The 26714-nt window shown below is 40.8% G+C and overlaps 1 protein-coding gene across 1 annotated transcript; it reads right to left on the minus strand.

Annotated features, from left to right (window-relative positions):
- LOC104289081 (cytosolic phospholipase A2 epsilon-like) lies at positions 1-19729 on the minus strand. The gene is made up of 17 exons (XM_009887978.1): positions 19687-19729; positions 18692-18828; positions 17293-17424; positions 12948-13011; positions 11967-12121; positions 11741-11815; positions 11337-11374; positions 10034-10169; positions 8440-8576; positions 6625-6847; positions 5853-5967; positions 4695-4832; positions 4060-4167; positions 3401-3592; positions 2325-2491; positions 1320-1500; positions 1-239 (listed from the first exon to the last, which is right to left on the minus strand). Exons 1-17 carry the CDS (start codon positions 19712-19714, stop codon positions 1-3), a joined length of 2265 nt encoding a protein of 754 aa, XP_009886280.1. The 5' UTR covers positions 19715-19729.
- Positions 19730-26714: the final 6985 nt, after the last annotated feature.

The raw sequence follows: 26714 nt of genomic DNA on the forward strand, positions 1-26714 counted from the left end.
TTAAGAGAGTTTAGATGACCGAAGCGATGAACACTTTTTAAATTGCTTCTTTCGTTCCACTGCTGTTCGCAAAGCCTGAAGAATTAAATGCTTATTATTCAGGATGTTGTAGCTGCACAGGTTCAGCAACTTGTTGAAATTCTCCTCAGTATACGTAAGCAGACCAGTACCATAGGGAGCAATAGAGTTGGACACTTCTACTCTTCCCTGCTCCATCTCTGTGGGACTGCGCTCCACATCTGAAGTAAAAACATAGCAAAGTTCAACACAGCAATGTTACTGAGGCGAAAGACACCTACCAGGCAATGCAAAATACATGGTAACAGCCACAAGAAACTGAATTCTCTCAGGAAAATCATTCAAGATTTAATTACTGTAGAGATCCTACATCTGCTGCACTAATAAAATCCACAGCAAAATTCTTTCCTCTCTAAATTAATGTTTCCATCAGAATATTTCACTTTTGCAGATTTGGAGTTTTGTATTTTTAGGTTTTCCATTGGGTACTGAGATGACAGCTCCTCATCTACCAACTGATAGAAAATGACACCAGGAAGCTTCTGGATCAGGAATTCTCCCTCTCAGGTGGCTGAGATTTTAAGCACATGCACCAGGACAAACAAGATGATGACCAACATGAGGTCTTTTCCAATAAACTGCTACATGGATTTTTGTTCAGTTTTTGAGGAAAGTTTCCTGGATCATACTAAACTAGCAACAAGAAAATTGGAGTCGATGCATGCAAAAGTATTTGTAAACTGAAACTTAATTTGCCAAGTAGTTTTTCCTGGTGAAACAAACAAATCACTACTTTTTCTACTGCTGAACTAAAGAAAATAATCTGCCAACTTTTCAAAAATGACAGATATAAAAAGCAGCTTGTTACCCTGGCAAATCCTTTGCTTCCTTATATGTTTTCAGCACTTTTGATTCTCAAAGTAACAAGAGGGTTCTAGCTTTGTTAACAAAGAAAACACAGAATCTCATTACAAGACTGTTAAGTGACAATGTTAGTTATCAGTGGATATAATTCAGCAGCTGCCTCCTGTCCTTTAGTATCAAAGGAATGCTAACTGTCCCAGATGCCAGATAAGGGGGTTTGCCTCAAGCTACAGCTACTCATGCTTTTATTTTTGAAACTCTTCAGTTCAATCCCTGATTAGTTGGCCAATATTATATCCATCACAAAAGGACTGGGAATATGACGACTTTGCCAACTGAGAAGCTTGCCAGTCTCTTGTTTTAGAAGAAGAACAAATTCAATGGATAAACTGGGTGCGACAACCTCAAAAAGTGACTGACTAATGCTGTTAACTTACTCGGTGCCTTGTATTTCCGGAAGGTATCACACACCAGTGGGAAATAGGCCAAGATTGGAGCCTCTAAGCTGTCCTGAAACACATAGCACTCCTTCAGGTGTTCCCGGTCTTCCTGGCTCAGCTCTGTGCCGGGAAATGGGATCCCATGCTCTGAACAGTACTCTGAGAACAGGTCCAGCGGCTGGTTCAAAAAAGAGAAGAGTTGACACGCAAAAAGAGGTTGAAATAAGGCTACCAAGCCCCACAGCTGATATTTTGCTGCACTAGGCAATCTGGGATTGATTCATATGTTTACAAATAAGTCTAACTATGCACCATAACAAACATACCCTCTTGATTTTAATATCTCCTAAGTAACAGAAATTTGGTTGATCTGCTAACTGTACATTTTAAAAGCAAGATTACTGTTTTCTGAAATTTATAAGAATTTCAGATTATTTTTGTGATTTATTGGGCACAGTAGAGGATTTGCATCAGGAAATTTTGATTACACATGGTATCTCAGATCACAAGTTCTTGAGTGTTTGCATTCAGTGCATCTAACAAACAATGTCTTCATGTCCTCCTACAAATAACCTACATCAATGTCAATCATACAATGTTTCTTCAAACACAGCAAACCAAAAACCTGACAGAAACTTATGCAAACACAAGAGTCAAAAATAAAAAAAAAAACCTCCAAATTTTCACTCAAAACCAGCAAAATTGTGTATTAACTAATTACATTGTAAAAGTTAGTTTACTGACTTTCATGGATCTTGGTACCACAATGACAAATCTGCACAGATACACAGAATAGGGAATCTGTGTCCATGTGTGTCCCCCCAAACGTTAGTGTAAACAGCCCTGATGAAGACAGTGACATTATGATCACAGTACTGAATAGAATCACGGAAATGATCATTTAACTTAACAAAAACCGGACCATTTTCTGAAAAAAAGAGAAATGTGCTAATGCAGCTGCTGGAGACATACAAATAAAGAATTGCTACTTAAAAACATCACCAGAGTCTGTGATCCTCCACTGTAATTTAAATGCAGAATGACATCCACTTTCCTCTCTGGCCTCAGAATGGGTGGGCAGCTGGTGTTGATGAAGAAAGCTGTATCTACCAGCTTGAGGTAGTCACCCATTTCATTCAGCTGGTTGGGAGACGAATCCAGCACTGTGTCTGAAAGTCAAAAACTTATATTATCAATTAATTACTTCAGGACCAAGTCCACTTTTTTTCCAAATCAGCATAACAAGGAAAGAAAGAAAGAAAAGAGAGCCCATGCTTATATTAGTCTTTGACACAAAGCCCACAGTTAAATATTTGCCATTGACACAATTTTAGCATCTACAGCTCAACTCTGAGATCTGTAACAGGGAGCAGTTCTGAGACTCAGCTTCATCCAAAGTGTTATATTAAGCTTTTTCAACTGGTGTAAATGTGTGGCTATTTAGCTTTAGTGGAAGCTGCAAGTCAGTCTTTTGTGGCTGTTCCTAGGAAAAAGAGGATTCAAGCAAGCCTGCTGTGGCTTCTCCAAGACAGAAACAAGATCAGCAGTAAATCATCTGGGACACAGCAAAACCAATTCCACAGACATATTCTAGAGAAAAGAAGATTGAGGGGGGATCTTATTAATACATACAAATACTTAATGGGAGGATGCCAGGGGGATGGGAGTAGTCTTTTTTCAGTGGCGCCCAGTGATAGGACGAGGGGTAATGGGCATAAACTTGAACATAGGAAGTTCCATCTTAACATGAGAAGGAACTTCTTTACTTTGAGGGTAGTGGAGCACTGGCACAGGCTGCCCAGAGAGGTGGTGGAGTCTCCCACTCTGGAGACATTCAAAACCCGCCTGGACGCTGTCCTGTGTAACGTGCTGTAGGTGACCCTGCTCTGGCAGGAGGGTTGGACTAGATGATCTCCAGAGGTCCCTTCCAACCCTAACAATTCTGTGAATTCTGTGAATTAATGAAATAATAGTAATCAAAAAATGCCTTTACGCTAAAACTTATCAAATATTTGTCCTCAGCAAGTATCAGCACTCAAATCACCTTCAAAGATGCATCTAAAACAATTTACTATTACCTTTCCACATGCAAAATCTCTCATTCTCTAAATACTTGTTATGTAGCTGCAAGCCCTTGAGGAAGTTATGGTAAGTTGAAACCACCGGCCGTCCGGTCATCATTTCTCGAAGAGTATTGGAAAGGCAGCCTTTGGGAACGGATAAGCAAGTTGCCTGTTCATGAGGCTTCTCAGGCAGAGCAGGGTGTTCCTCTGTAGGAAGAATGAGAAAAGGGTATATGTCTGCATTTGTTTAGAGCATTTCTTTGATATTAATAATAACAAAAAAGAGGGGCCGGGCAGCCAAACCACCACTGCCACATCTGTGATGGAGTGCACACACCAACATGCAGACTGTTTTGGGCAGAGGTGGGTTTCAGTGTCACAGCATCACCTTGTTGTTCCCCGCCTGGCCTCTCCCTCCCCAAAGGACTCATGGTAACCCTCTCGTGACTAACAAAACTCCCCAGGGATGTTGCACTGTGAGCAGCGCAATGTTTTTTCCTGTTTTCCAGCACAACTTTTTCTCTCCTGTTTTTCCTCCATTCCCAAAGGCTTGGTGTCACTTAACCCAGAAACAGGACACAAAAACAAACCCTTTACCAGACGTCAGGTTTCATATTTCAGAGAGATGTGAAGACAACACAGACGTAAGTGAAAAAGTAATCTAAATAACTAACCAATGTCATGCTCAGTGTCTCGGGTCCATCTGTGCCAGAAGTCCTCTGAATGACCCGAGAGGTAGACAGCATCCATAAAATTCTGGGAAAATATATTACTCCATGTGCCTTGAACGTTGGTGTTGGTTTTAAAAAAAAAAAAAAAAAAAAGGAAAAAAAGCCATACTTAATATTACTTTGAATTTTTAGAGTGCAGCTATGGCAACCTACTTGGACTCAGTCTCTGTTTTTTTAAAAATCAGCTAAAGCACTGGTTTAGTTATGAAATATTATGAATTTTGGCATGAATATCAATATGCTGTGATATTCCATGTACTTTTTGGCTTATGACTAGGCTATTTTGGAAATTTGGCTGTTTGCAAAAGTCAGACTGTGATTTTAAGTACTTCAAAAGATCAGTCCTAATGTGTGCATTTTGTTTTGATCTAAGTAGTTCAGCAAATTAATTGCTTTTGTATCAAGAATTTGCTTCCTCTTCTGTCACTTTTGGCTGGTTCATCTGAGATTTAATTTGCATCAGACACATTATCTGGTGTACTAGCATTGCTACTTGCAGACCAGTAGTTATTAGATGCCAACTCTCTGTAGCCAACTGTGTGATTATAAAGGCGATGTTTTTCTGATTAGTAAATCACCTTCCAAGAAGCAGATGCGGGACTCTGGAATCTTCTTCATCAGGTGACCCATGAAGAACTCACTACCAAAATCCTCTGAACGAACAAAGGCCCCGTATTTCAGGAAACCCACCTCGTAAGGTGTGAACTCCACCCACTCTGCAAATAAGGTACCAAGAAGGACTTATTGCAGCCACCTGAACACATGTAAAAAGAGCAGCTGAGAGAATCAAAAGCTAGAAGGACAAGGCCCATAGCTTCAGCATGTTGGTGACAGACAGTTCAAACCACCATGTTTTGAAACAAACAGGTTCCCTTCAATGTATTGCATGTTAGATTAGTGAACACAAAAGCTAAATACATTTCCTCCACTAACACTGAGAAAATCCATTCAGCTGGGGGTTCAGGTCTGTTTCTGTACCAGGAAGCAAAAATTGGGGCTGAAATTCCATCAATTTCTAAGGCCCAGCTCAAGATGTGGTGGTTTTGGTTCTTCTGAGTCAGCGATGATGTCAGCTACCGTTCATTCTTAAGACTCTGATAATCACTGCCTCGTGAAGCTAAAAAATCTCTCACCAAAACCCATCCAAACCTTGGCTGAACACACCGGGATTGCAGGTTGTGCCTAGAAGCACACAATCAGTTTCACTTGCAGGACCTCCTGCTTTGTTTGGGTGAGAAAACACCAGGCAAATAGTTAGAGATCAGCAACACTGATGAGGGCACAGAGCACTGCTCCTCCTCAGATCCCTCTTTGGCTGCTGGGAGCTGCCTCCTGCTCTCACCCCCCTCCACATCTTCCCTTCTGCTCCCTTCCTTGCCCTCCTCCCCCAGCTCTTCACAGCTGTCTTGGACTACTGCTGCCTGGGCAGGAAACCCAGCAGCTGAAAGAGGCTGTGAGGCGTATGTGGGGATGAGAGAGAAAGAGCAGCAGTGGCGGCCCTCAAGGCTGCCACCAAAAGGCATCTCCACCCACCACATGGCAGTGTCTTTGCACAGGTATCTCCCTACCATAGTATTAGGATGCATGTTTTTCATTCAAGTCAGAACCCAGATGTGAAGACAGGGGAAAACAAAATCACTTAAAAGACCTTGGACTTACAGTTAAAGTTTTTGGCATTCACCGAGCATTAAAAGGAAACTCCTTAGATTTATAGAAGCGTATATAATAATCATTACCTTTAAAATCCAGAGTGCTAAAGTCATCCTTGACATTGAGGGACAGGTATATGGGCAGTGGATTCTGCCCCTGATTTACTGCCAGTTGCTGATCAGAGAGTTTGTAAGGACTTTCCTGTTTACAAAGAACAGGAGTCATTGTAAAAGATGAACATGATGACTTAACACAATATTTAAGCATGGACTATCAATGAAACCTCTCATAAAACTCAGCAGATTTTGTTCTGTGTACTTCAGTTGTTTGACTGCACAAGCACATTCACGTGTTAGCTGTCATCAACCTTTGCCAAAGCATTATCACTGATGCTTCCAGGGATTTTGGAAGAGCGAAAATGTAAGAAACTTGTCTGTGCGGTCACTAGGATATGACTTGCTTTAAGGAAAGATAAAGATATTTAGCTGCCTTGGAGGTGCTGCAGATAAAAGTCAGCTAGAGCCTATTTCATTCAATACAGCTTTGTTTGCTGGTATGACTGTATATTGCTATGCCTGAACTTAGCTCTGTCAGAGACACCTCTCCTCTGTATCTTACTAGAACGCTCATTCGATCTGAAATTAAAGATGGAAAAACAGTTTCATTAACACCTTGACTTTTTCCATGCTCTGACTTTTCCCCTAAATGCTTACATTTCAGGCTTATGGTGTTATTTTTCTTCTAAAAAGACAAAGAAAGACCCCTCAGAAGTTTTGAGAGCCTTTCCTATAACTGAATCCAGAACTTTAGGCATGAAAATTTATAAGTCATCTGGAATAAGAGATGGATATATAATACCTGATGATGTAGCATACAATCAATGAAAAGTCCCCATAAATCTGTAAAGGACAGCTTGTGCCCCTCTTGCTTTCTTTCACAAAGCTCCTTTTCATAATATTTCATATGATCCAACGAGAAACAGTTCAGCTTGCTCTTGATCACGTGTTTCCTGATATCACCAATGGGGCCTCTGAGATCCTTCTGTGACCAATTTGTATCTTCGTATAACTTTGCCATGGTCCTGGTAAGAGGAAACATACCATGATTCATCACTGGGTACATGACAATTCATGGACTTATGCCACACATAAGGGTTGTGTTTCAGAATACGCAAGGCTCTCGGCCTCCAACTTTTATCTTGGAAGAGCAGTTCTAAGCTCAGGCAGAATTTAGGCTGCACAACAATATTTTTGCTGCAAGGGATACATTCAAAATCATCCTAGCTTGTTTCTTCTCAGAATCAAAAGAGTAGTAAAGAAACGCCCATAATTTAACGCAGGCTTTTACCAGAATTACCCTTTGATTGCCCAGGTTCAAGCTGCAGCTTCTGCCTGAGGCCAGTTCCCTGAGCTGTTTCAGAGCTGCCTGAAACATTCAGCAGGAGTTTAGCAGCAAACATTGCCCTGGAAAAGTGAGAGAGCTCCCCTCCTTGGGCATGCAGCAGGCAGGTCACCTCAGACTCATGGCATGCACAGGGCCTGTCTGCTTGAGATTTCACTTCCCAGAGTTCGGGCAGATTCCAGTCATCCCTTCTCACCCCCACCCAACTTGTTCCAGTTCTGTCTCATGTGTCTTTTCAGAGTGGCCCTCCAGAGGCAAAACGTTTTAAAGCCCTAGACCCCTGCTAGTAGTACAAGGCAGTCAACATTGCATGCATGACACTCCATGTTTCTCAGCGCTTTTCGTTTAAATTCTCCTTTTCAGAGCCATGTAAGAGTTGAGCCAGGCAAATATTACAAGAGGATTTCTGAAGTGTTACATGCAACTAGATAACCCAAGAGATACACAAAGGAAGGGAAAACAGTATTTCCCTACTTTCATTTCCTCATTGCTCTCGAGCGTGCCCAGGGATTGGGTCTGCATCCTTTCTGAGATGCAAGTCCCCAGAACTCCAACTGCATTGCTCCTCTTGCACATCTGCCACATATTCTCCTAATTCATGATTAACATCTGATTTGTCTGCACTGGCAATCAAAAGGTTTACTTCTCCCCCAGGAAGCAATCCCTATTTCTTACATACCCAAGAAAATGCCAGGTTTTGGCGTATCAGGCCCTATTCAGCCCCTTGTTGATAGCCATAAACAACCACTTTTCATTCAAAGGGAAACACTGAGACGCTTCTACCCCGCATCATACTGTAGGAATCTTTTCTGCCATGTAACTCTGGGAAATGAGAAATTGAGCCGAGTCATACAGAATTTTGATCAAAAAACACACATTTCCTCCTCCATTCTCTGTGTCAGGCACCAAGTTTATGACAGAAACAAGTTCGGCCCCCAAGGGACCTCAAAAGATGTGGCATAGCAGAAAGCCATGTATCCAAGCCACAGAAAAGCTGCAGATGCAGGTAAACAGTCCTGGCTTGTGCTCTTTTCTTTCAGTTTCTGTGCAATTGTAGAAATACAGTAGTTCTCACACAATTTGTCTCTTGTAGCTAAAGGAGATAAGGGCTGCAGCACTGAGTGGTCCCATGAAATGGGTGAGCACTAAAAAGAAGCCAAGCATCAGGAGTCCCAGCATCAGGCTGAGTAAAATTCATCAGCAAGGCAATATACTTCACCAGGTTATCATTCTGCTAACACAAACAGCAAGCACAAACCCCATTCTCCTTACCATGTTGTGGCAGATAAACCACTGATGTATGAGACACAGTCCAAAACACCTAACTCCTGGAGAGCCAAAAGACTGCCAAACATAGACGTCATGGACCTCACTCCCCCTGCTGTGGTCATGACTGCCACCACTGGCACCTGCTCAACAGACAAAGTCACAGAATCGTTCCTTACCAGATGAAATAGAGAAGTGATGGGCATGCAGAAAAGGTAACAGCAACACCCTGATTCAAGTAGGTTTGGACTCAATTCACCTTCTTCCTGGCAGCGCTTATGCGTGTGTTTGAGTTGTATAAACTTTGGTGGGACTTTGCGTATGCTGAAAGCATCTTCCTGATCAGTGATGCTTTGGTAAGTCAGAAGCTGTAAGCATGGTTCTTGTATTGCATAATCTATTTTCAGATTTGTAAAGAGTCTTCTCTGGATGTTTTTAATTTTTCCTCACATCTTTCCCTCAAAACACATTTTAAAATCCTGGGTAAAGCTGAGGTCAGAGGAACAGAGCAAAAGCTGCCTGCATAATATTTTCTTCCTCTAAATTTACATGCAACATTGGCTATTCTCCAGGCAGATGGTGCCAGGCTTTATAGATTTATTTTAACATCCTCTTTGTTACCCAGATCACCTCTGCCTTCCCTGACATCAATGCTATATGCAATTTGGTCTTACTCTCCTCAGGGATGCAGCAATTCTGTTAGCCATCCTCCCTTTGCCCCATAGGTATCCCTTAACAAAAATGGAGATAAGGTATTTATTCAGTCTTAGAAATATACCTTGCCATTACCTTTAATCTTGTCTTCATTGTATTTCACCACCTACTTTGGGGTTGGAATGGGGGGGTTGTTTGTTTTTTAGTTAATATAACCCTTTATTCTCATTTAATAATAACAATTCCTATTCTACTTGTTATTTAAGTTCATGAGGACTTTGACTTGGTTGACAAATGGTGTCCTGCACACAGCATCAAGGGTTGGGTGTGCTGGAAGTCAAACAGAGCAGTGGAGGAAATCCCACACAGACACATTCTCCCATTTGTAGGAGAGTGTCTCCCTGACTCTTGACACAAGCACCACACAGCCCCATAACAGATTACTGTCCTCTAGTAACAAAGCAGCCACCTCTGAGTCCAGGGATCCCCAGGAGAGGAGAAAGCAAGAGGTAACACTGAAAAACAGACAAGAGTGGTACAGCACCAGTGTGCTAAGCGAGAGTTGCAGCCTTCTTCTGTGAGCCTTGTGAAACAGCAGAGAAGAGGAGAGGTGCCAAACTGAGAAGAAATAGTCTCAGTCCAAGCAACCAAATTTCACCAAGCTTAGTTTTACATGGGTTCATCTCAACGAATTTGTTATTTGGATGCCCGCTGAATGAGGATGGAGGTTGGCAGAGAATAAAGGATCTATAACTGGCCTTCTGACAGCTCCTCTTTCATCCAAAAATTCTTGGATATGGTCTTAGGTACAAGTGACAACCTGGCCTATACATTTTAGTCTAGAAGATGTGGAAGAGCTATATGGGTAGTCATGCCAGTACATCACATCCACTTTGTTCAAAGTGGGACAGAATATTTTAAGTTCCCAAGATGCTGTCCCACATACCTCATCTTCCTGCAGGTCTTCATCTAGATGAAGAAGATTTTTCAAAGCAGCAGCAACCACCTTCTTCCTTTTACAGATGAAGTCGTGCTCCTCTGCGCATAGATCAAACCCTAATCGCAAATCTAAATTCTTGCAACTAGAGCATAAGAACAGAAGAAGACACGTTACCTGTAAGCCATTTCTAGATCTACTGCTTGAGACAACAAGCAAAACCAGCAACAACAATAAACCAGTTTAAAGAAAGTCTACTTCCGTGCCCATGAAGGTTCCCCTATGCAAATGAAAGTAGGTATATGGATATCACGGGCCCTGTGGATATTTTAGACCAGAATCATGTCCTGAACTATTTCACGCATTCATGAGGAAGTTAAAGGAATCAAATTCTCTACTGATGAAAACCAAGGAACGTAACTGAATTCAAGCTGTTTCACATTAAGCTCTGAAATTTGAACACCTCTTCACGTTCTCTTGCTATGTATGTGTTTTCTAAAGAGCAGAAGGGCCAAAGCAGTTATTTAAACTTAACACACTTTAGGCAAAATGACCCTAATACCATGTCAGGCTTATCTCCACTAAGAACTTGTGCTGGAAATACTTGAGTCAGAAAACATCTCTTAAGTGCATCCCTTCATAACTGGACATGATTACAAACATCACATGAATCATTAATTCTATAACTTCTGTTTTCACAGTGCTACCATTTCTGTGTTTTTTTCAGGCAAAAGGTTATTTTGTCCCTTCTGTGACTCAAAATTTATATTCAATTAAAACCTCTGATTTATCATCCATCTGCAATTAGCTCTTGCAATGTAGCTAACTAATCGGTAGGGGGTACTGTTGCCCTTCGGAAAATCACTGCAAGCCAGTCAATAAATTAATTACAGTTCACTTGTTTCACTGAAAAACGATCTGCAGAGGACTGGTAAATGCATAACGGTGTTAGAAACATGTTAAAAATGTATTACACATAAACGTGTGTGTATTACAGATACAGTTTACAAGACAGAGGCATTCTTATGTATTAAAATTAGGAGGCATCATCATTAGGAAAAACGTTGTAACTGGTTATACCCCATGACTACCTACCACCTATTCTATGCTGAACTCTTTACCAACCAATTTAAAAGTATGTATCATTTTACTAACCCTTCCCCACATTTTAGTCGTCTTTAACCAAGTACAATATTTATTCCTGGTTTTGAAATGAGCTAGTTTAAGATGTAGCTTCTTTTCATCTAAAGGTGATTCTATGAAAGGATAGGAGATGGCTTAAGTAATCATTCAAAAGAAATAAAATATTTACCGATCTTCCTCGTTCACAGACACCTCATAAGATGCACCCTGAGAATCAAGAATGAAAACACTGTAAATTTTAAATAGAATTGAAAATTTGCAAAGGCAAGTTTATACAGTATTAGCAATTATTCAGATATATAGTCTAATGATAAATTTTTGGTCTCTTTGCAGGTCTTCTGCACACAATCATCACTAGGATCCTGCTTTTAAAATGCTTTCAAAGCAATCAGCAATTCCGAATATGCTACTTTTCCCTGAATAATAGTTATACTTTCAAGTGTGTGCAGAGCTGAGCATACATATGACTCAGCTAGTATAATTTAAATAACAAAATTAATAACGGTCCAGGTATCACATAGATATAGCTTACACTTGTTGAAATAATTCCAGACGCTCTCAAAGGTTACTCACTCTCATCACTGTCACTTTCTTTCCCAAGTCCAGAGAATGGAGAGGCACAGCCTTTTCCCTCCTAGCTGAGCCATGCTGAATTAAAGTGGGGAAAAAAAAAAAAAAATGTTATAAGGAGAAAATTATTTACAACCCATAGGTACAAATCTACCAGGGGAGGGCTAATTCATCATGCTTCTCCCAAAAGTTACTGTAGCTGTTACCACCGTCCACAAGCAAAACATACACCACAGAAAACATGCTCCTTTGGCAGCGTCATGTGCAGTCTGGGTTGACTGTGCTTGACGTAGTGGAACATGGTGGTTTCACTGCAGCGAGGACCTATGGAAACGTCCTGCATTTCTTCATACGATCCTTTCATTGTGAATGTGAAATGTCTCCCTAGGAACAAGCAGCAAACCACACAGAAATGTTAACTGCATCTAGCCCTGAAAAATAACAAATAAAAATTTCCCAAGTAAAGTTTCAGCCTTAGTGCAGTCAGCAGTAATTTGGGCCACACTGTTTTTCCTCCCCCATAATTGGTGTGAACAAGGGCCAGACTGAATAAGCAGCAAAGGCCGGTGCAGCATTGCAACTTCTCCCCCACCAAGCGATGGAGAGCACATGTTAGACCAGTGGATGCCTCTAGCAGCATTCATACCCCCCGAGTTTCCACCATAGTCTTTCCACTGCTGACAGTTGTGTTTCCCCTCTTTTTCTTCCTGTTCTCATCACAGATATTTCAGTTCCATCACACTGCAGTGATGTTTGAGTCTCCTGGTCGCCTCCACATTTTTCCTCAAGCTACACCTGTCACACCGTCTCCAGAGATTTCTCACTGTTATCAAGTGTTCAGGAAACACCTCAATCCCAGAGCAGCCCCGATATAAATAGAGATGAAAACAGATTAAATATTTATCAAAGAGGGTAGATTTAGATTAGATATTAGGAAGAAACTTTTCACTATGAAGGTGGTGAGGCACTGGAACAGGTTGCCCAGGGAAGTTGTGGATGCCCCATCCCTGGAGGTGTTCAAGGCCAGGCTGGATGGGGCTTTGAGCAACCTGGTCTAGCGGGAGGTGTCCCTGCCTATGGCAAGGGAGTTGGAACTAGATGATCTTCAAGGTCACAATCTTCAAGTTTAGGACCAAAACCATTCTATGTTTCAGCAGCGTCTCCCATAGCACAGAAAGCAGTGACAAACCATTTAAATCAGTAACCTCACTTGTGTAAGGTCTCTGCATTTTTGTTTCATTCACATGTACTTCCAAACAGGAAACTTCACGAGACTGGAAGAGATAAGCAAATAAAATCACCAGTCACAGAAACAGTTGAGGATCCTCACTTACGATCTAGGGGTCCTGTGGAGACACCAGGCTTGGCCATGATGTCCTGTGAACACGAAGAAATTGCAGAAGCTTCTCTTGTATAAATCATGCAAGCAACACTGTAGTCAAAGGAGCTAAGAAAGCTGGGGACCTTGTCCCATTATATTTAAATACCATTCAATCCCCAGCAGTTAACACAAGAAATTCTTCTCCCCATCTAGGCCACGCTTTAACTTTTGTCTACAGAAGAGTGAGCTGAAAGATACCTACAACTCAGCAGAAGAACTGGACAGATGGGTCTGTACTTTCATATCTTTGGGATGAAGCTGAAATTCCCCAAGAGAGTGCTGCATGGGAGGAAGGAGCAGCACAGGAGCATCGCACTGTACTTTGGACCTGCTGTGAAAAGACCCTTCGGCTCCAAGGTAAACATTCAGTAATAAACTCTGCAGTGGTACTGCATTCACTGCCTTCCCAAGTTTTCTTGTTTATCACCATTTCATTAGCAAGTAGCTCACTGGCACTGTGGCAGAGGGCTGGTCCAAGCCTCTCCCAACACAGACCGCACTACAAGCATGACCAAACTCAAAACTTTACAACCACATCTGTGCCTCATCTGAAAAAAAGAAAAGGCTATGCCTAAAGGCATATTTCTTCCAACTACATCCTTCAGTTCTGCCCTACCATAAGAACATAAGCATAAAAAAAATAAAACAATTACCACTAGTACGCCATTAGTAATGATGTTCTCAGATACGCCTGGACTGAAAAGCAAAACGGAAAAATTTTATTTAAGAATGGGTATATGAGCAGTAATCTTTTAAATGCAAACTGTTCCCTGAGCTCAGTTTTTCTGGTTGCCAAGTTCCATCAGCACTTCTATATTTCACCTCCGTGTCATGCTCACTGCCAGGTCAAGGTCGCATAGCTCCTAGGGATATTCCCTTTCTTACCTCCCCTGATCAGCACCATCTCTCCTTAGGCTGAATTGCAAAATAAACACCCACCCTCAGCTATAAATAGTAAGTGAGACTGTCAGTCAAGGAGGGATTTCACAAGATCCAGAGAGAAAAGCAACCATGGGAAGGATGCTGATATGGGATATCTAAGCACATGTACATGGAGCAACTTCCCGAATGCTGCATTACCACTTTCTCTAAAATGCAAAGTTTTCTCATGACAAATTCTGTAACATTTAACCTTTACTCACATTTTTTCCAGTAGAAATTCCACTTCTAGTTCTTCATGATTCTGAAAATAAGATACATTTTTCATTTAAGGAAAGCAAATGAATAAAATTTTTCCTTTGATGGAGCTCTGATAATTTTGTATAACCCTCCCTTGCAAGATTTTGCTGCTCCCACACCCTCTGCATCACAATGTAAGTGGATGGAGCCTTCTTTGGCCACCCTTTCATTTCATGTCTCTCCACTGCTCTGTTGTTTACAAATCAACTGTCCCATCAAGGGGAAGAGCAGAGCAAGTATCATGGAACAGGGGGTGAAGGTCTCGTTATTCACCTTATAGCAGGATGAGACATGGGTCAATGAATGCTGAGGAAGGGAGGTATAGCAGATGAATGATGTAGGAGAACATACTTGAGAATAAATGGACCTAGGTGATAAGTATGTCTGGGTTAAAAATAAAGAATTTGCAGAGTATAGTGACTAAATACAAACAAAAAAAAAAAGTGGGAGAAGAGACCAATTTGGAAAATGAAAATTGCCAGGGTGAAGGGAAGACTGAATCTGTGAAGGGGAATGAGGGAAAGTGCTCACAAGGCCAAATCAAGATGAAAAAGGGGGAAGAGTGTGAGAGCATGGAACAGCAGCAGAAGAAAAGAGTAACACTTCAACAACATAATAGGGACTGAATAATTGTATTACTTTACTGCAGCCATTTTCTGGATCAGTCTGTATGGGACACAGCCAATCCAGGAAATACCGCACAAAAACATGTACCAGAGAGATCTTCTATTTCACCCACAGGGAGGAAAACACTAATTAGTGGAAGATATAAATCTCTTTCTGACAAGTGATGGTAAAATTTTTCATTCATATTCAGAAGAAGTAATCTGTACTGCCAAATATCCCTTCTGCCTGGCTGCACAACATACTTTAATTTTGTGAAGAGACAGTGAAAACCATGTCAAGTCTGATAAGGTACCTGCCAAGGTAAAATCACCACTACATTAAAGGTGAAAAGTGAGTATTTTTGTATTTACTACTTCATGTCAGCAAACAAGACATCTCAGGTGGCTTCTCTGAGAGCTGTGTCTGTGGCATGTAACCCAGCAGCAGGTATTTCTCCCAAAAGTCTCTGTTTCATGAGAATTAGGGTGGTTGCAACAGTTTGTAACAGAAGGCTGAGGGATGGCTTTTAGAAAGCAGTCACCTTACAGAGATGCAAGACAGACTTTATCAAGCATCAGATCGTGACCAGTCTGTACTATCCAAACTTACTGACCATCTGTTCCAACTTTGTCCAAAGAACAGCAGAAACAACGTTCAGGAGATCCTGGCTCATAACATCTACTTAATTGTGCCTGCCTTATGTTCCCATCATTCTTATGCTGTCGTACACACACTCACACAAATTATATTTCTATTAAGTCTCATTCACATTTTTGTGGGTGAAAAAACCTGGAGCAAAGCAATGGAAAGACTTGTTAGACCACACGGTGAGCAAGAGCCACAGTAGGAAACAACCCTGATGCTCTGACATTACCCATCCTGCCTCCTCTGCCCTCCTTTTGAGATACCTTGGTAGATTAAAGAAATCATTATAGGCACAGGTGGAAGTACTGTCTATTATTAAGCTTGCCCAGCATCTGCCATTACTAAGTAACTCTTTTCAAAAAAAAATTAACCCCAAGTGTTCTAAAAATCCATGTACAGACCATAATCTGCGGTGCCTCATGGGCACCTGAGTAGGAGCTGTGATCCGAATAAGGACAGCTTGACCAAGACGTTCCTGAGACACAGCTCACCTTGTCTTATCTCCCCAGCTTCCACCTTGCTAAGTCAATGGGTTAAGCCAACTCTGCACATGCCTCAGAGCAAACTCATGGCTTGAATCACAACTCAAATCATCTCAGTCGCATGAGGCTTTTTCTAAGGAAGCCATAGCCAGGTGGAAGAGGTATATTGAAATCCTTAGAAAGGATTGTCTTTCTAAAAGAGTAGTGAATAAACACTCTGCAAAGCAACAATAACATAAAGCAGGCAAGAGTGTTTTCTGAACAGCCTGTCTGACACAGTGGTTTAGAAATAAACAGAGCGCACACAATTCCTAGGAACTGTAAACTCATGTCCTTGTCAGAAGTGTGAAAAAGCCCCGAAGTCTTGTTACTACACAGCCTCCCAGCAGAGAAGGTGTTATATTTTGTGGAAAGTAAGCTGAGTACATATTTTGCTCTCTTAAAAGATGGGTGTGATTTCTCCATCTGTCCTCTCAGCAACTTCCCCCAACATTTCATAAGAAAAAATCTTTATCCCCTCTTTAATAAGACCAAACACAATATTCTTTGAGACATGTGCAACAAACAAAACTGCCAGGTCGCGCGCTGACCTGGAAGAAAAGAATAAAATACTGAGGAGATTCTCATCCATCAAGCCCTACCCACTCTGTGCTGACTCAGCCCCCCCTCCCATAAAAGAAATTTGTAACCTGCAACAAAAGATCATAAACAGACTTGCAAATAATTTTATATTTTTTAAATTTGTTTTTTATCAAAAGGAGGAAAAAAACTGAGAAGTTTTAATGTGAATATGCAACCATTTACGAAGCATATTGCCTGAAAGCACAGGACAAAACCCTTGGTGAAGCTGAGAGGAGGTACACCTATTGACCTACTGGCCAAAGGGTCAGTGCTGCTGCCCGGAAAAGGGGCCAGGTTTGTTCCCATCCCTGCTCTGTCAGTCTCCTACAACAGCGATGAGATCTCTAACCATCAGCTTCTTCATTTTTGACTTTCACTCTCGTTTTTTTTTTTTTAAAGACATTTTTGAAATCTCAAAAATAGTCAGAATAGGAAAGCCAATTTCAATCACAGAGAGGTGACTGTTTCTGACCCCTCCTAAACCCTGATCATTTAACTTTGGGTTTTAATAAGGTCCTTCTAACAAAGTTTTTGTGAGAACAACTCTGATGTTTAATATAGGTAGTAACTTGGGACAAAATTCTGCTCAAGAATATTACTTTATCCATCCACTTAATTTCACTCGTCTTTTCATTTCTCACCTCTGGATTCAACTCAAAATTCACGAGAACTTTTTCTCCAGGTTGGATTTTAGATACATCAAAGCGAACGGTCAAAAGCTGGTCATCTGGTGTAAAAGTATCCTCATCATAGACTGTCAGCTCCAGGATGTTCTGAGAAGAGAGGCAGAGAAGGATGTAAATGGCATATTCTGGGACTACTGAGCGCAAAAGGAAGGTCTCGTAAGAAGTCAGCAGGCAGCCCTCACGTTGTTCAATGCGGACAGACTCCTGTGACAGCGTGGAGCTTAGTTTGCAGCCCCTGTGGCTCAGATTGCAAAGTCAGGAATTAATCCTAGAAGAGGTAGATCATCAGATTTGGCAATGAACAAGAGCTCAAAAGAAAGGCAGCATAAGGGACGTGCACGGTGGCAGCAGGCACTGAACAGAGTAGAGGTTATTTGTGCCATTCATCATGATCCGTTGTGGATTCAAAATTACCATCTTGAGAAATTTTGGCTTATCAGCAGAAAGTAATAATAGAGGGTAAACCCTTAGCCCTTCACAAAGGGAAGGTAAAGCACATTAACAAACTCTTTTAACAAGATTTTAATTGTAGTGATTCCCCTTCCAATTCTTCAGGGCTTAGATCGCCCCTAGCAGCACGAGAAGACGCAGCACTATTAAGCGATAGGAAGCTGACCCCATGTCTAGACCTTGTACCATTTGCACTCAGACTGCTTATCTATTTCTGCTAACTCTACAAACATTTTAACAGATTTTTACAACTGCTCTGGAACAGAAAGAAGCATTCAACCTTATTTCAGATGATCAATAACCCTCTGAGCTTACACCAGTTCAAAGCATGGGATAGGCATGGTTCTACTGTAAGTCTGTAAGTCAAACATACAGTTTGGTTTCTTATAGCTTTCTAGGCTTTTGGAAATATGCGTGTTTAATGATAGAATGATTAGGATTAACAGATATTTTTAAATTTTTAAAAAACAGCATTAAGTTATGGTACCTCTTACAATTTACAAGTGTCATCCCTGTTACTGTATCAACCAGATATTACAAGCTCATGGCAACATACAGCAGAAATGCTTTCACAGTTGCGTATAAGAAAACATAACTAATCCTCTGAAGTGTTTATAAAACCTGCCATCCAAATCACGGGGTTCTAGTGCTTAGAAGATGACAGAGACCAGTCAGGGCACCAGAGAATCCATACCAAGGCTTGCCTATATACTTGCTGGTAGGAAACAGCATCTCATGCTGTCTCTGATGCTCTCTGTATCTTTCCATTACTATCCTATTCCTCAGCATAGCTGAGTTCAAGTCTCTGTGTGAGCCTCAAGGGACTCATAAAGAGTCTGCACACAGCAGGGGAAGATGTCCCCTTTAGAAAACGTCTGCTCACTGTCACAGGTGCAGATCCTACCTTTACTTCCCTTTGTATCATGAAGTGGAAAGTCTCGTTCCAGACAGGGTTTCTGCAGTTGCGCACAGTTCTTGTCTGGGCTTCCCGACACGAAGCTGTTGGCAGCCACAGTTTGACATAGCAATCAGTTTGGCTCACTGTATTAACGAAAAGATGCATAATTAGTACAGCAGTATTTTTTTATTATGTCTTTTGCCAGGGGAAAATGTCTTTTATTATGTCTTATGTCAGGGAAAAAAAAAAAAAAAAAAAAAAAAGATGAGTCTCTGAGGAGTCCTAAGTATTTCATTAGACCCGAAGGAAAACATTCTGGGCTTAGAGTTATTTAACTTTTCTATCTACATTTATTTCAATTCCAAAAAAAAGTCAATTTTAAACCACTAATTTTATTTGATAACTAAAGCCAAAATATTCAATTTAAACAGTACTGAAGTATTCTGGTTCTCCTGATTTTTTTAATTCTGTTTTCAAGTATTTTCCAGGCTCCAAGCGAATTCATATATGACTTCAATTCCTGAAACTTCCCTTTTTCAAAAAAATGAAGATTTGGGGGATTTTTTGACCTAGTTCTGATTGTAATGCACAAGTCATCCACAGTGATGTAGCAATGAAGACACAAATACAGCAGCACCCAACACAACTGCTGGCTTTTGCTTTATCTTCCACAAAGGTGCCCATTTCAGAAGGGAAATGGGTGACCTGTGCATAAAGTGGAACTGAAGAGTTAGGGGAAAGGGAAATATCACAAAGCAGCCAGTGAAGGGAAGGGTAACTTTTTTCCCAACATAGAATTTCTATTCCTTTTTATTCCTATTGTTAACTTTTTTTCTAAATTATTTTAATTGAGTCTAAATGAAAATGAAAAGAGATAAAACTTTTTCAGCCAAAATACTTGAGACATTATTGTAATCCAAACAACAGGTGTACAAGAGCATTAAATTCAGGTGACAAAGATTTTCTTTCTAACCTATAAACATACCATTAGTGATACTTACACAGGTCTGCTTTGCGGAGATTTCTCATGCTTACAATTTTTACAGTAAGCCAGCACAACTGAGGCACTTCTCTCTGCAGAACAATGAGAAAAATACCTTAAATATTAGCAAATAACTCAGACGTAACTAACACAGCCTATCCTATAGCATAGCAAAGGCCATTCTCTCATTAATGCAGTGAATATATGTTCATTTTAATTATTTGAGACAATTTCTGAGAAGAAATTATTTCTTGTGATTTGATACCATATAATGTCAGATTCCAGCTATGTTTACTAACCAGTTGTGGTTTAAGTTTTCTAAAGATCCAGGTTTTAGAGGTTAAGTTTTAATACAGGGAGTAGTAAGAAACAGCAAGAGATAGTTTTCACAAAATGAGTCATTACATCGTTGCCCCTGTAAAATCTAGCTACTTGTAAACTACAGGGTTTGCTCCTCAAATTTCAGGTTATATGCAACAGATTACAGCACAGCACTTCCCGGTGTGCTGGGTGGGGGACCAGGGGATGCCCTCTTTCCTACAACAGGGACAGCTGCCACATAACATTACTGTAGAACAGGACAGATATACCCTCCATTTGATAATGACCCAGTCTAGATATCACTGCTACTGGCCAGTCTGGCTGTGGGATACATAACACCATAACATCCTTCACCATATCAAAATATCTGACCCTTAAAAGGAAATAAATGTCTAAAAGAGGGAGACAATGGTTCTATAAGTGAACAGCCCAATATGGGACTCCAGAGTTCTTCACCAGCAGGAGGAAGGCTGAAATCAGAGGCTTGGGGTAAGAATTCTGCCATTTCACACGTAAGTCCAGCTCCCAATAAGGCAGCTCTAGCATTTCAGTGCAAATTTGACATAAGGCAGAACCAGCTGGTTTTGGTTTTTTGTTTTTGTTTTTGTTTTTTTGCCTCTGCTTGACGCTGAGTAAAGATAACCTGTCATCCATAGATAAGCCTTACATTAATCAAAATGAAACCACATTACCACAAAATCATAGAATGGTTTAAGTTGGAAGGGACCTTGCAGATCATGGAGTTCCAACCCCCCTGCCGTAGACAAGGACACCTCCCACTAGACCAGGTTGCCCAAGGCCACGTCCAGCCTGGCCTTGAACGCCTCCAGGGATGGGGCCTCAACAACTTCTCTGGGCAACCTGTTCCAGTGCCTTACCATCCTCAGAGTAAAAAATTTCTTTCTAATGTTTAATCTAAACCTGCCCTCTTCCAGTTCTATGGAGAACTGATATGCGTACATAAACCAGGAGCTGGAGGAAAACCAGAACTGAAGAAAGCATAAATCACATAATTTCTAAATAACATAAGAAAATATAAAGTTGCAAAGACAAAATTACAGATTTGATAGGATGAAAGTAAAATTGCCAGCGTGTTAGATTATGCAATTAAACACAAAGGAGTAAGAATAAAAGTTATAATTGCATATGAATGCACATACACACCGGAAAAAAAAAAAAAAACACCCAACAAAAGCACAAATAGGTGATTCAGAACGCCCTGGTTTATTCAGGATTTTTTGAATTATAAATTATTTAAAAAATATGTTCACATGGAAAAACACTAGGCTGACCTGATTGATTTACCGAGGAGAAGCACTGAGGTATAACAATAAATTGTCATCCCATGGTGCAGGGGTCTACAAGGGAATAGCTTGAAAGCTCCACAACCCTCTCCATTTTTTGATTTCTCCCTCCAGTCCCCATCACAGCTACACACAACCCTATACTTGGTTACAGGAAAAACAAGACAATCTTGAACATCAGAAATAAAACACTAGCTCCATTAATTAAACTGAAAGGATCAATTAAATCTTCAAAACATCGTGATTTCTGAGCACCTGTCTCCTCAGGATCTCCATGCATACCTCTTCTTTTGATATGCCAGTGTCCTGACAGGAGCAGATTAACCATCTAAAAAGCTGTAAGTCACCAGGCTAGATGCTATTTAAAAATTCTCAACCCAACAGTTTTCTCTCAGAAAGTGCCATTTGAACAAAACCAGCAGGTTTGGAAGAAACTTATGAACCTCAGCAGAATTTTTCGCAGTAATGTTTCTGGTGATAGCGAGAATGACATGAGTAGATGATCTGAACTACTGAAAGTTCAACTTTTCATCCCGAATACAGAGGACAAATTTCTCTTCCTCAGCGTTAGTACCATCCATGTCCAGGAGTTAGGAGAAAACTTATGAATAAGATGGCCGAAGTACTACGAAAATGTGCAGACACAAAACCAATTATTATTGCATAGTGCTAGCAGGTAGTGAGTTTGCTGCTCTCCCAGATCTAGCAGAGAGTTAGCCTCATACTTCCGCACTGAATATAGGTAGGGAGCTGGAAACTCAGGGGAAAAAACCCACATCATGCAATTTTTTTTGGGTTTTTTTGAGTTATCATTTAGTACCATTTCAACAAACCATTAGTCAGAAAAGGGAATAATTTGTTACATATCCAGTATGTACCACATTCAGTACCTTCCAACACCTTTTACCAGTTCAGTTTCATAAAAATTAGCATTCAGAATTATTTTAAGTGGCAGATGCTGAGTAATCCATTTTATCTGCTGCTCTGCCTCCATAAAGCAAAGGAAAACCAATTTGACAACTGAGCCTCGGGTGTTATGAGGTAAGACTACCATCATATAGTGATGTCACAGTAAAATCAAGACTAAAATCCAGCTCTCCCAGTTCCTTGCCCAGTATCTAAACCACAAGTGCATCACCTTCTTCACCTTCCCAACACCTAAGTCATAGTGAATGTTTTCCACTCTAGAGAGCACACTCACAGAAGAAACAAATATTCCCTTAACTAACTATTAAAAAGTATCACCTCTCATAATAACAGTTAAGCTTCGGGAGAGATAGGAGAGGCTGATGGAACACGGTCATTGTTCATACCCCACAGCCCTCTCCCTGCAACCCAGCAGCTGCCCTCTGTACAGTACCTCATTTTCAGTGCTGTGTGGTCTTTCGTGATTCCTCCTCCCGACTCCAATCTTCCTGAGCGGGTTTGCTCGGCTGAACTGATCCTGGGGACAAGGAGCCAAAAGAGAGGCCAATGATGAAACACAGGAGTCAACAATTCCCAGTTTTCAGTTTCTACTCAGATTCGCCATGGCAATAGCAGGGAGCCCTACCATTTCTCCTCCTCATGATGAGATACATCTGCGTCTCACCAAGACTGTCTGTCTGCTGCTCTTGCTAATACATCTGCCCACTGCAGACCCATTTGACATTTAAGGATCAGAACTCCCCCTTCATTTGCTTTCAATGAATCTCAACCAAGACAGGCAAACAGATCCTCCTGCCCCACCGCTGATTTTCTCTTACCAAAAGTGAATAGGCTGAAGATCCCATTAGTATCTCTGTTTCATAAAAGACAACACTATAATGGTCCACTCTGTATATCTCACAGCTGGCAGGTGCTACTGGACCATGCTATTTTCCAACCAACTGAGGCAGTGAAGAAGAGCTGTATAGATTGACTCATAGCTCCTCCTCCCACTGATTTCAAAAGCCCAAATTATGCACTTGTTCTGTGCCACATGAAGATGATTATTTTTTTTTAAAACACCACAGTGATTTAGGGGAAAGGAGGAGATAGGTCAAACATTTTATCATAAGCTAATCCCAAAATAAAATAGTTATCCACCGCTGTAAGGTTTGAATAACCACATGCAGAGGAATATCCTGGGGCAGTCTCAATCCTCACAAACTAGAGAGGACCTAACAGGACATTGTGACTACTGATACCTACTGTTACTTTCTGTAATCCCAAAATCCATTCCTGCACTTTGGCAGCACCAAGTGGAGTCATCTGGACAGCCAAACAGCAACATTCCAGCTCCCACCAGCTCCTCCAGCCTGATGAGCAACTGCAAGGGTTTTCACCAAGTTCACTACAAATTACAGCCAAAACATGGAGGCTGGCTCTCATGGATGGTGGCAATAGTTAAAGAAAACAGCCTGTAGCTTTTCTTCTCTCTTATTTCTGTCACACAAGGGATGTTACGGGGTAAGCAGAGCCAGCAGGAACTTTTGTTACTGAAACATTTTTTAATTAAAGTGTTACTTTCAACTAAATTATGTTAGAAACCCATATGAGCTTTAACACAAATAACTACTTTTTTTTTTTCCAAAATATTTAAACATTCATGTTAAAATTGTCAAGTCTTGTTTCTTTTTTATTTTAGAATGATTTCACCTTATTTTTCTGTAATAGCAGTCAATACATAACAACAGAAGTACCTAGTACCATTATTAAAATACAACAGAAGTCAGCTATTGCATTAAACATTTTTAAAATCACTGAAACTAGCTGTTATTCAATAGTGAGAAGTTGCGGTTGAAATAAGTTTTTTTAAAACTGTTTCTTTCATTTTTTAGAATTCTCAAATTTCTAAGTCAGACAGAAAATCCCTTTTTGAAGCAGCAGGACTTCTTACGAAAAAAAATAAATCTGACTTTCAACCATTTCTAATGAAAGTATCTGACTATTCAAATGGCTCTGTAAAGGAGACCTTAGATAAATTCTCAAATGATCATTATAATTAGTCTGGTCTTTTATAGACTCAGGCATTGAATAAATAAAAGTTCCTGCTTTAGGTTGCACTATCATTCGTGCAAAAAAGCGCGATGAGATCCCAGCTACAGGCTTTTGTTGTGTTGTTTTTTTATTGTGTGGAGCAGTTTTATTACAATAGAGATCTATTTCACCTTGATTATATGGTAGTGCTTTTGAAGTAACGCTCCCTGCTTTGAAACAAGAGATTCAGATCATGTTGTTACAAAAGGTTGAACACGACAGCCGTCGCATCACTTAGCTCAGGCTCTGAAGTCATTTTATGGCTCAAGTTTGATGACAGTGGATTCTTTCCAGCTCTTCAAGAATAAAAGTTACCCACCCAGTTGGATAATACACCACGCTCCCAACTCAACTCCCACCGTTTCCACAATCTCCCCATTTGGGCCTTTTGTGGATTTCATAAATTAAAGCAAGCAATATTAACTGCTCGAGCAGCTACGTCACTGTACTATACATGCTTGACCCATACATCACGAAAAAGATCCAGCTAAACAGCTCTCCTGTGCAAAAGCAGACATAGCCCAGCAGTGGTAGGAAGTTACGTGATAACATGACATCGTGCATCATGAACAGTGGTGCAGGTGAGTCAGAAGTCAGGAAGCCACAGGCCAGAAGACAAGATAGCATTTCACCAACAGCACCACGACAACGGAAGCCTTCAGCAGTACTAGTTGCACGGCGGTATGAGGTCTGGAGTCACACAGACACTTAAACAGGGCCATGTAGCCTGCAGCATGGGTGCCTGGGGTGGCAAAGCAGCAGACTGCTCACAGCAGCGCCAGCACAGGCTCTGCCGCCTCTTGAGAGGCAGCTGCAATAGCTGGAGACTACCAGTTGCCACCAAGATCCCAGGTTAGTTTTGACACGGACTAAGAATCACTTTCCTCTCACAGAAGTTTGAGGCTGATAATCGGCGACATCTCCAAATTCTTGCAGGGTTTCTACAGATATTTAACATCTAATATAAGGCAAATGGAGAAAAGCCCTGAGAGTCTGGCTCGCACGCCTTGTAAGACTGCTAACTTCTGATGGAAAGGTGCTGTGATGAAAAGCCAAAGAGACCTCTTGATCTGCGCTCCGATACACCAATGCAGCCACAGGCTTCAACTTTATTTCTAAAAATACTAATGATTTTGTCCTTCATAACCCCCTAAACAAAAGCTGTCAGGCACTATCTCTAAATATCAGACTTCATTTACATGATCCAAATAAAACATCCCCAAACTGAATCACTTATAAACCCTTTTTGACCTAGATTCTGACAAAATCTGAAGTGATGGTGATTGAAATCCATAAGAAATTGAGTCTGTGCAATTTTCAGAGCATCTGTTTAAAGCGTTTGGGAAAGATGAAGAACAAGAAACTTTAAGCTGCATTTCCCTCTTTGATAATACAGAGAAGACCACAAGAAAGATGTTTCTTGTGGAACAATAACAAATGAACTGTTTGACTTAATATTATCTGTTGCACATATATTGTACATTTGTATTCATAACCTGTTAGAATTAAAGTTTTGTTCTAATACATGATTCGGTATGATCAGAAAAAAGTATTCACACTCAGCATTGCCAATTTAGGCCTTATTTACAAATTAGTAACACCAATTTTCTCAGGTCATTTCACAAGTACTTCAACATAATCTGAGGAGAGTTGACACAAGTGACAATGACAACAAACACACGAGTTGCTTTGTGTTATTACTGAGGAGACAGCTCCCAAGGACTGAATTACTCAAGAGCACCTTCCTCTCTAACAGCACTACTAGAGTCACCCCCTTCACCGCTGAGGGAATGCTAAGTCACAGCACCCAGGATCCTTCTGCGTCTTCAGCTCACACCAGAAGATATCACCTATTTATCACTAACATATGGGAGACAGGGTAATCCCACACTAGAGGCTCTGAAGTGGGATCTACACCAGCAGTCAAGCGTGCGATTGTGCGTGTGGGCTAACAGCCTCCCTGCAATGGAATTTACCATGCTCCCAAAGCAAAAGAAGAAGAAAAGGCCTCAAGACATCTTCAGGGCTTGTTCTTTATTGACAGTCTTATTACTTTTTTGATTACAGCTGTGGGCTTTTCCTACAAAGACATGGGAGGACAGAGGTAAGTATTGAGTAGGAGTTTGTAATTGCAGCCGAGTCACCATCACTAGTTAATGAAAAGAAACAGGCTAAAACATTCTCTGTCAGTGCCTGAGGGCTTAACTGCTCTTTGGAAGTGCCCAACTCTCTCCAGTGACTATGGTTATCATCCTACACCACTCTGACACTTTAGTTATTTACCTAAAGCTAGAAGCTTGCTTCCTTCCCCCATTTTTAATTTAGAAAGCATTTGTACAGCAAAGGAGGGCAGCCAGTAGGTGTGGAGCAGCAACATCTATGAAGTATTACAAAAAAAAAAAAAAAAGACCACTAACACTGA

The sequence above is a fragment of the Charadrius vociferus genome, unplaced genomic scaffold (genome assembly GCF_000708025.1).
Source record: "Charadrius vociferus isolate BGI_N301 unplaced genomic scaffold, ASM70802v2 scaffold337, whole genome shotgun sequence".
Taxonomy (NCBI): Eukaryota; Metazoa; Chordata; class Aves; order Charadriiformes; family Charadriidae; genus Charadrius; species Charadrius vociferus.

What these genes read in the sequence shown, in the direction of transcription:
- LOC104289081 (XM_009887978.1), bottom strand. Translation starts at nt 19,714, where the DNA reads ATGAGAAATCTCCGCAAAGCAGACCTGT. An exon ending in GAGATTTTGCATGTGGAAAG is followed by an intron (nt 2,492 to 3,400) that starts GTAATAGTAAAT and finishes TTTGACTTTCAG; the next exon opens with ACACAGTGCTGGATTCGTCT. An exon ending in CCGGAAATACAAGGCACCGA is followed by an intron (nt 240 to 1,319) that starts GTAAGTTAACAG and finishes TTTTTACTTCAG; the next exon opens with ATGTGGAGCGCAGTCCCACA.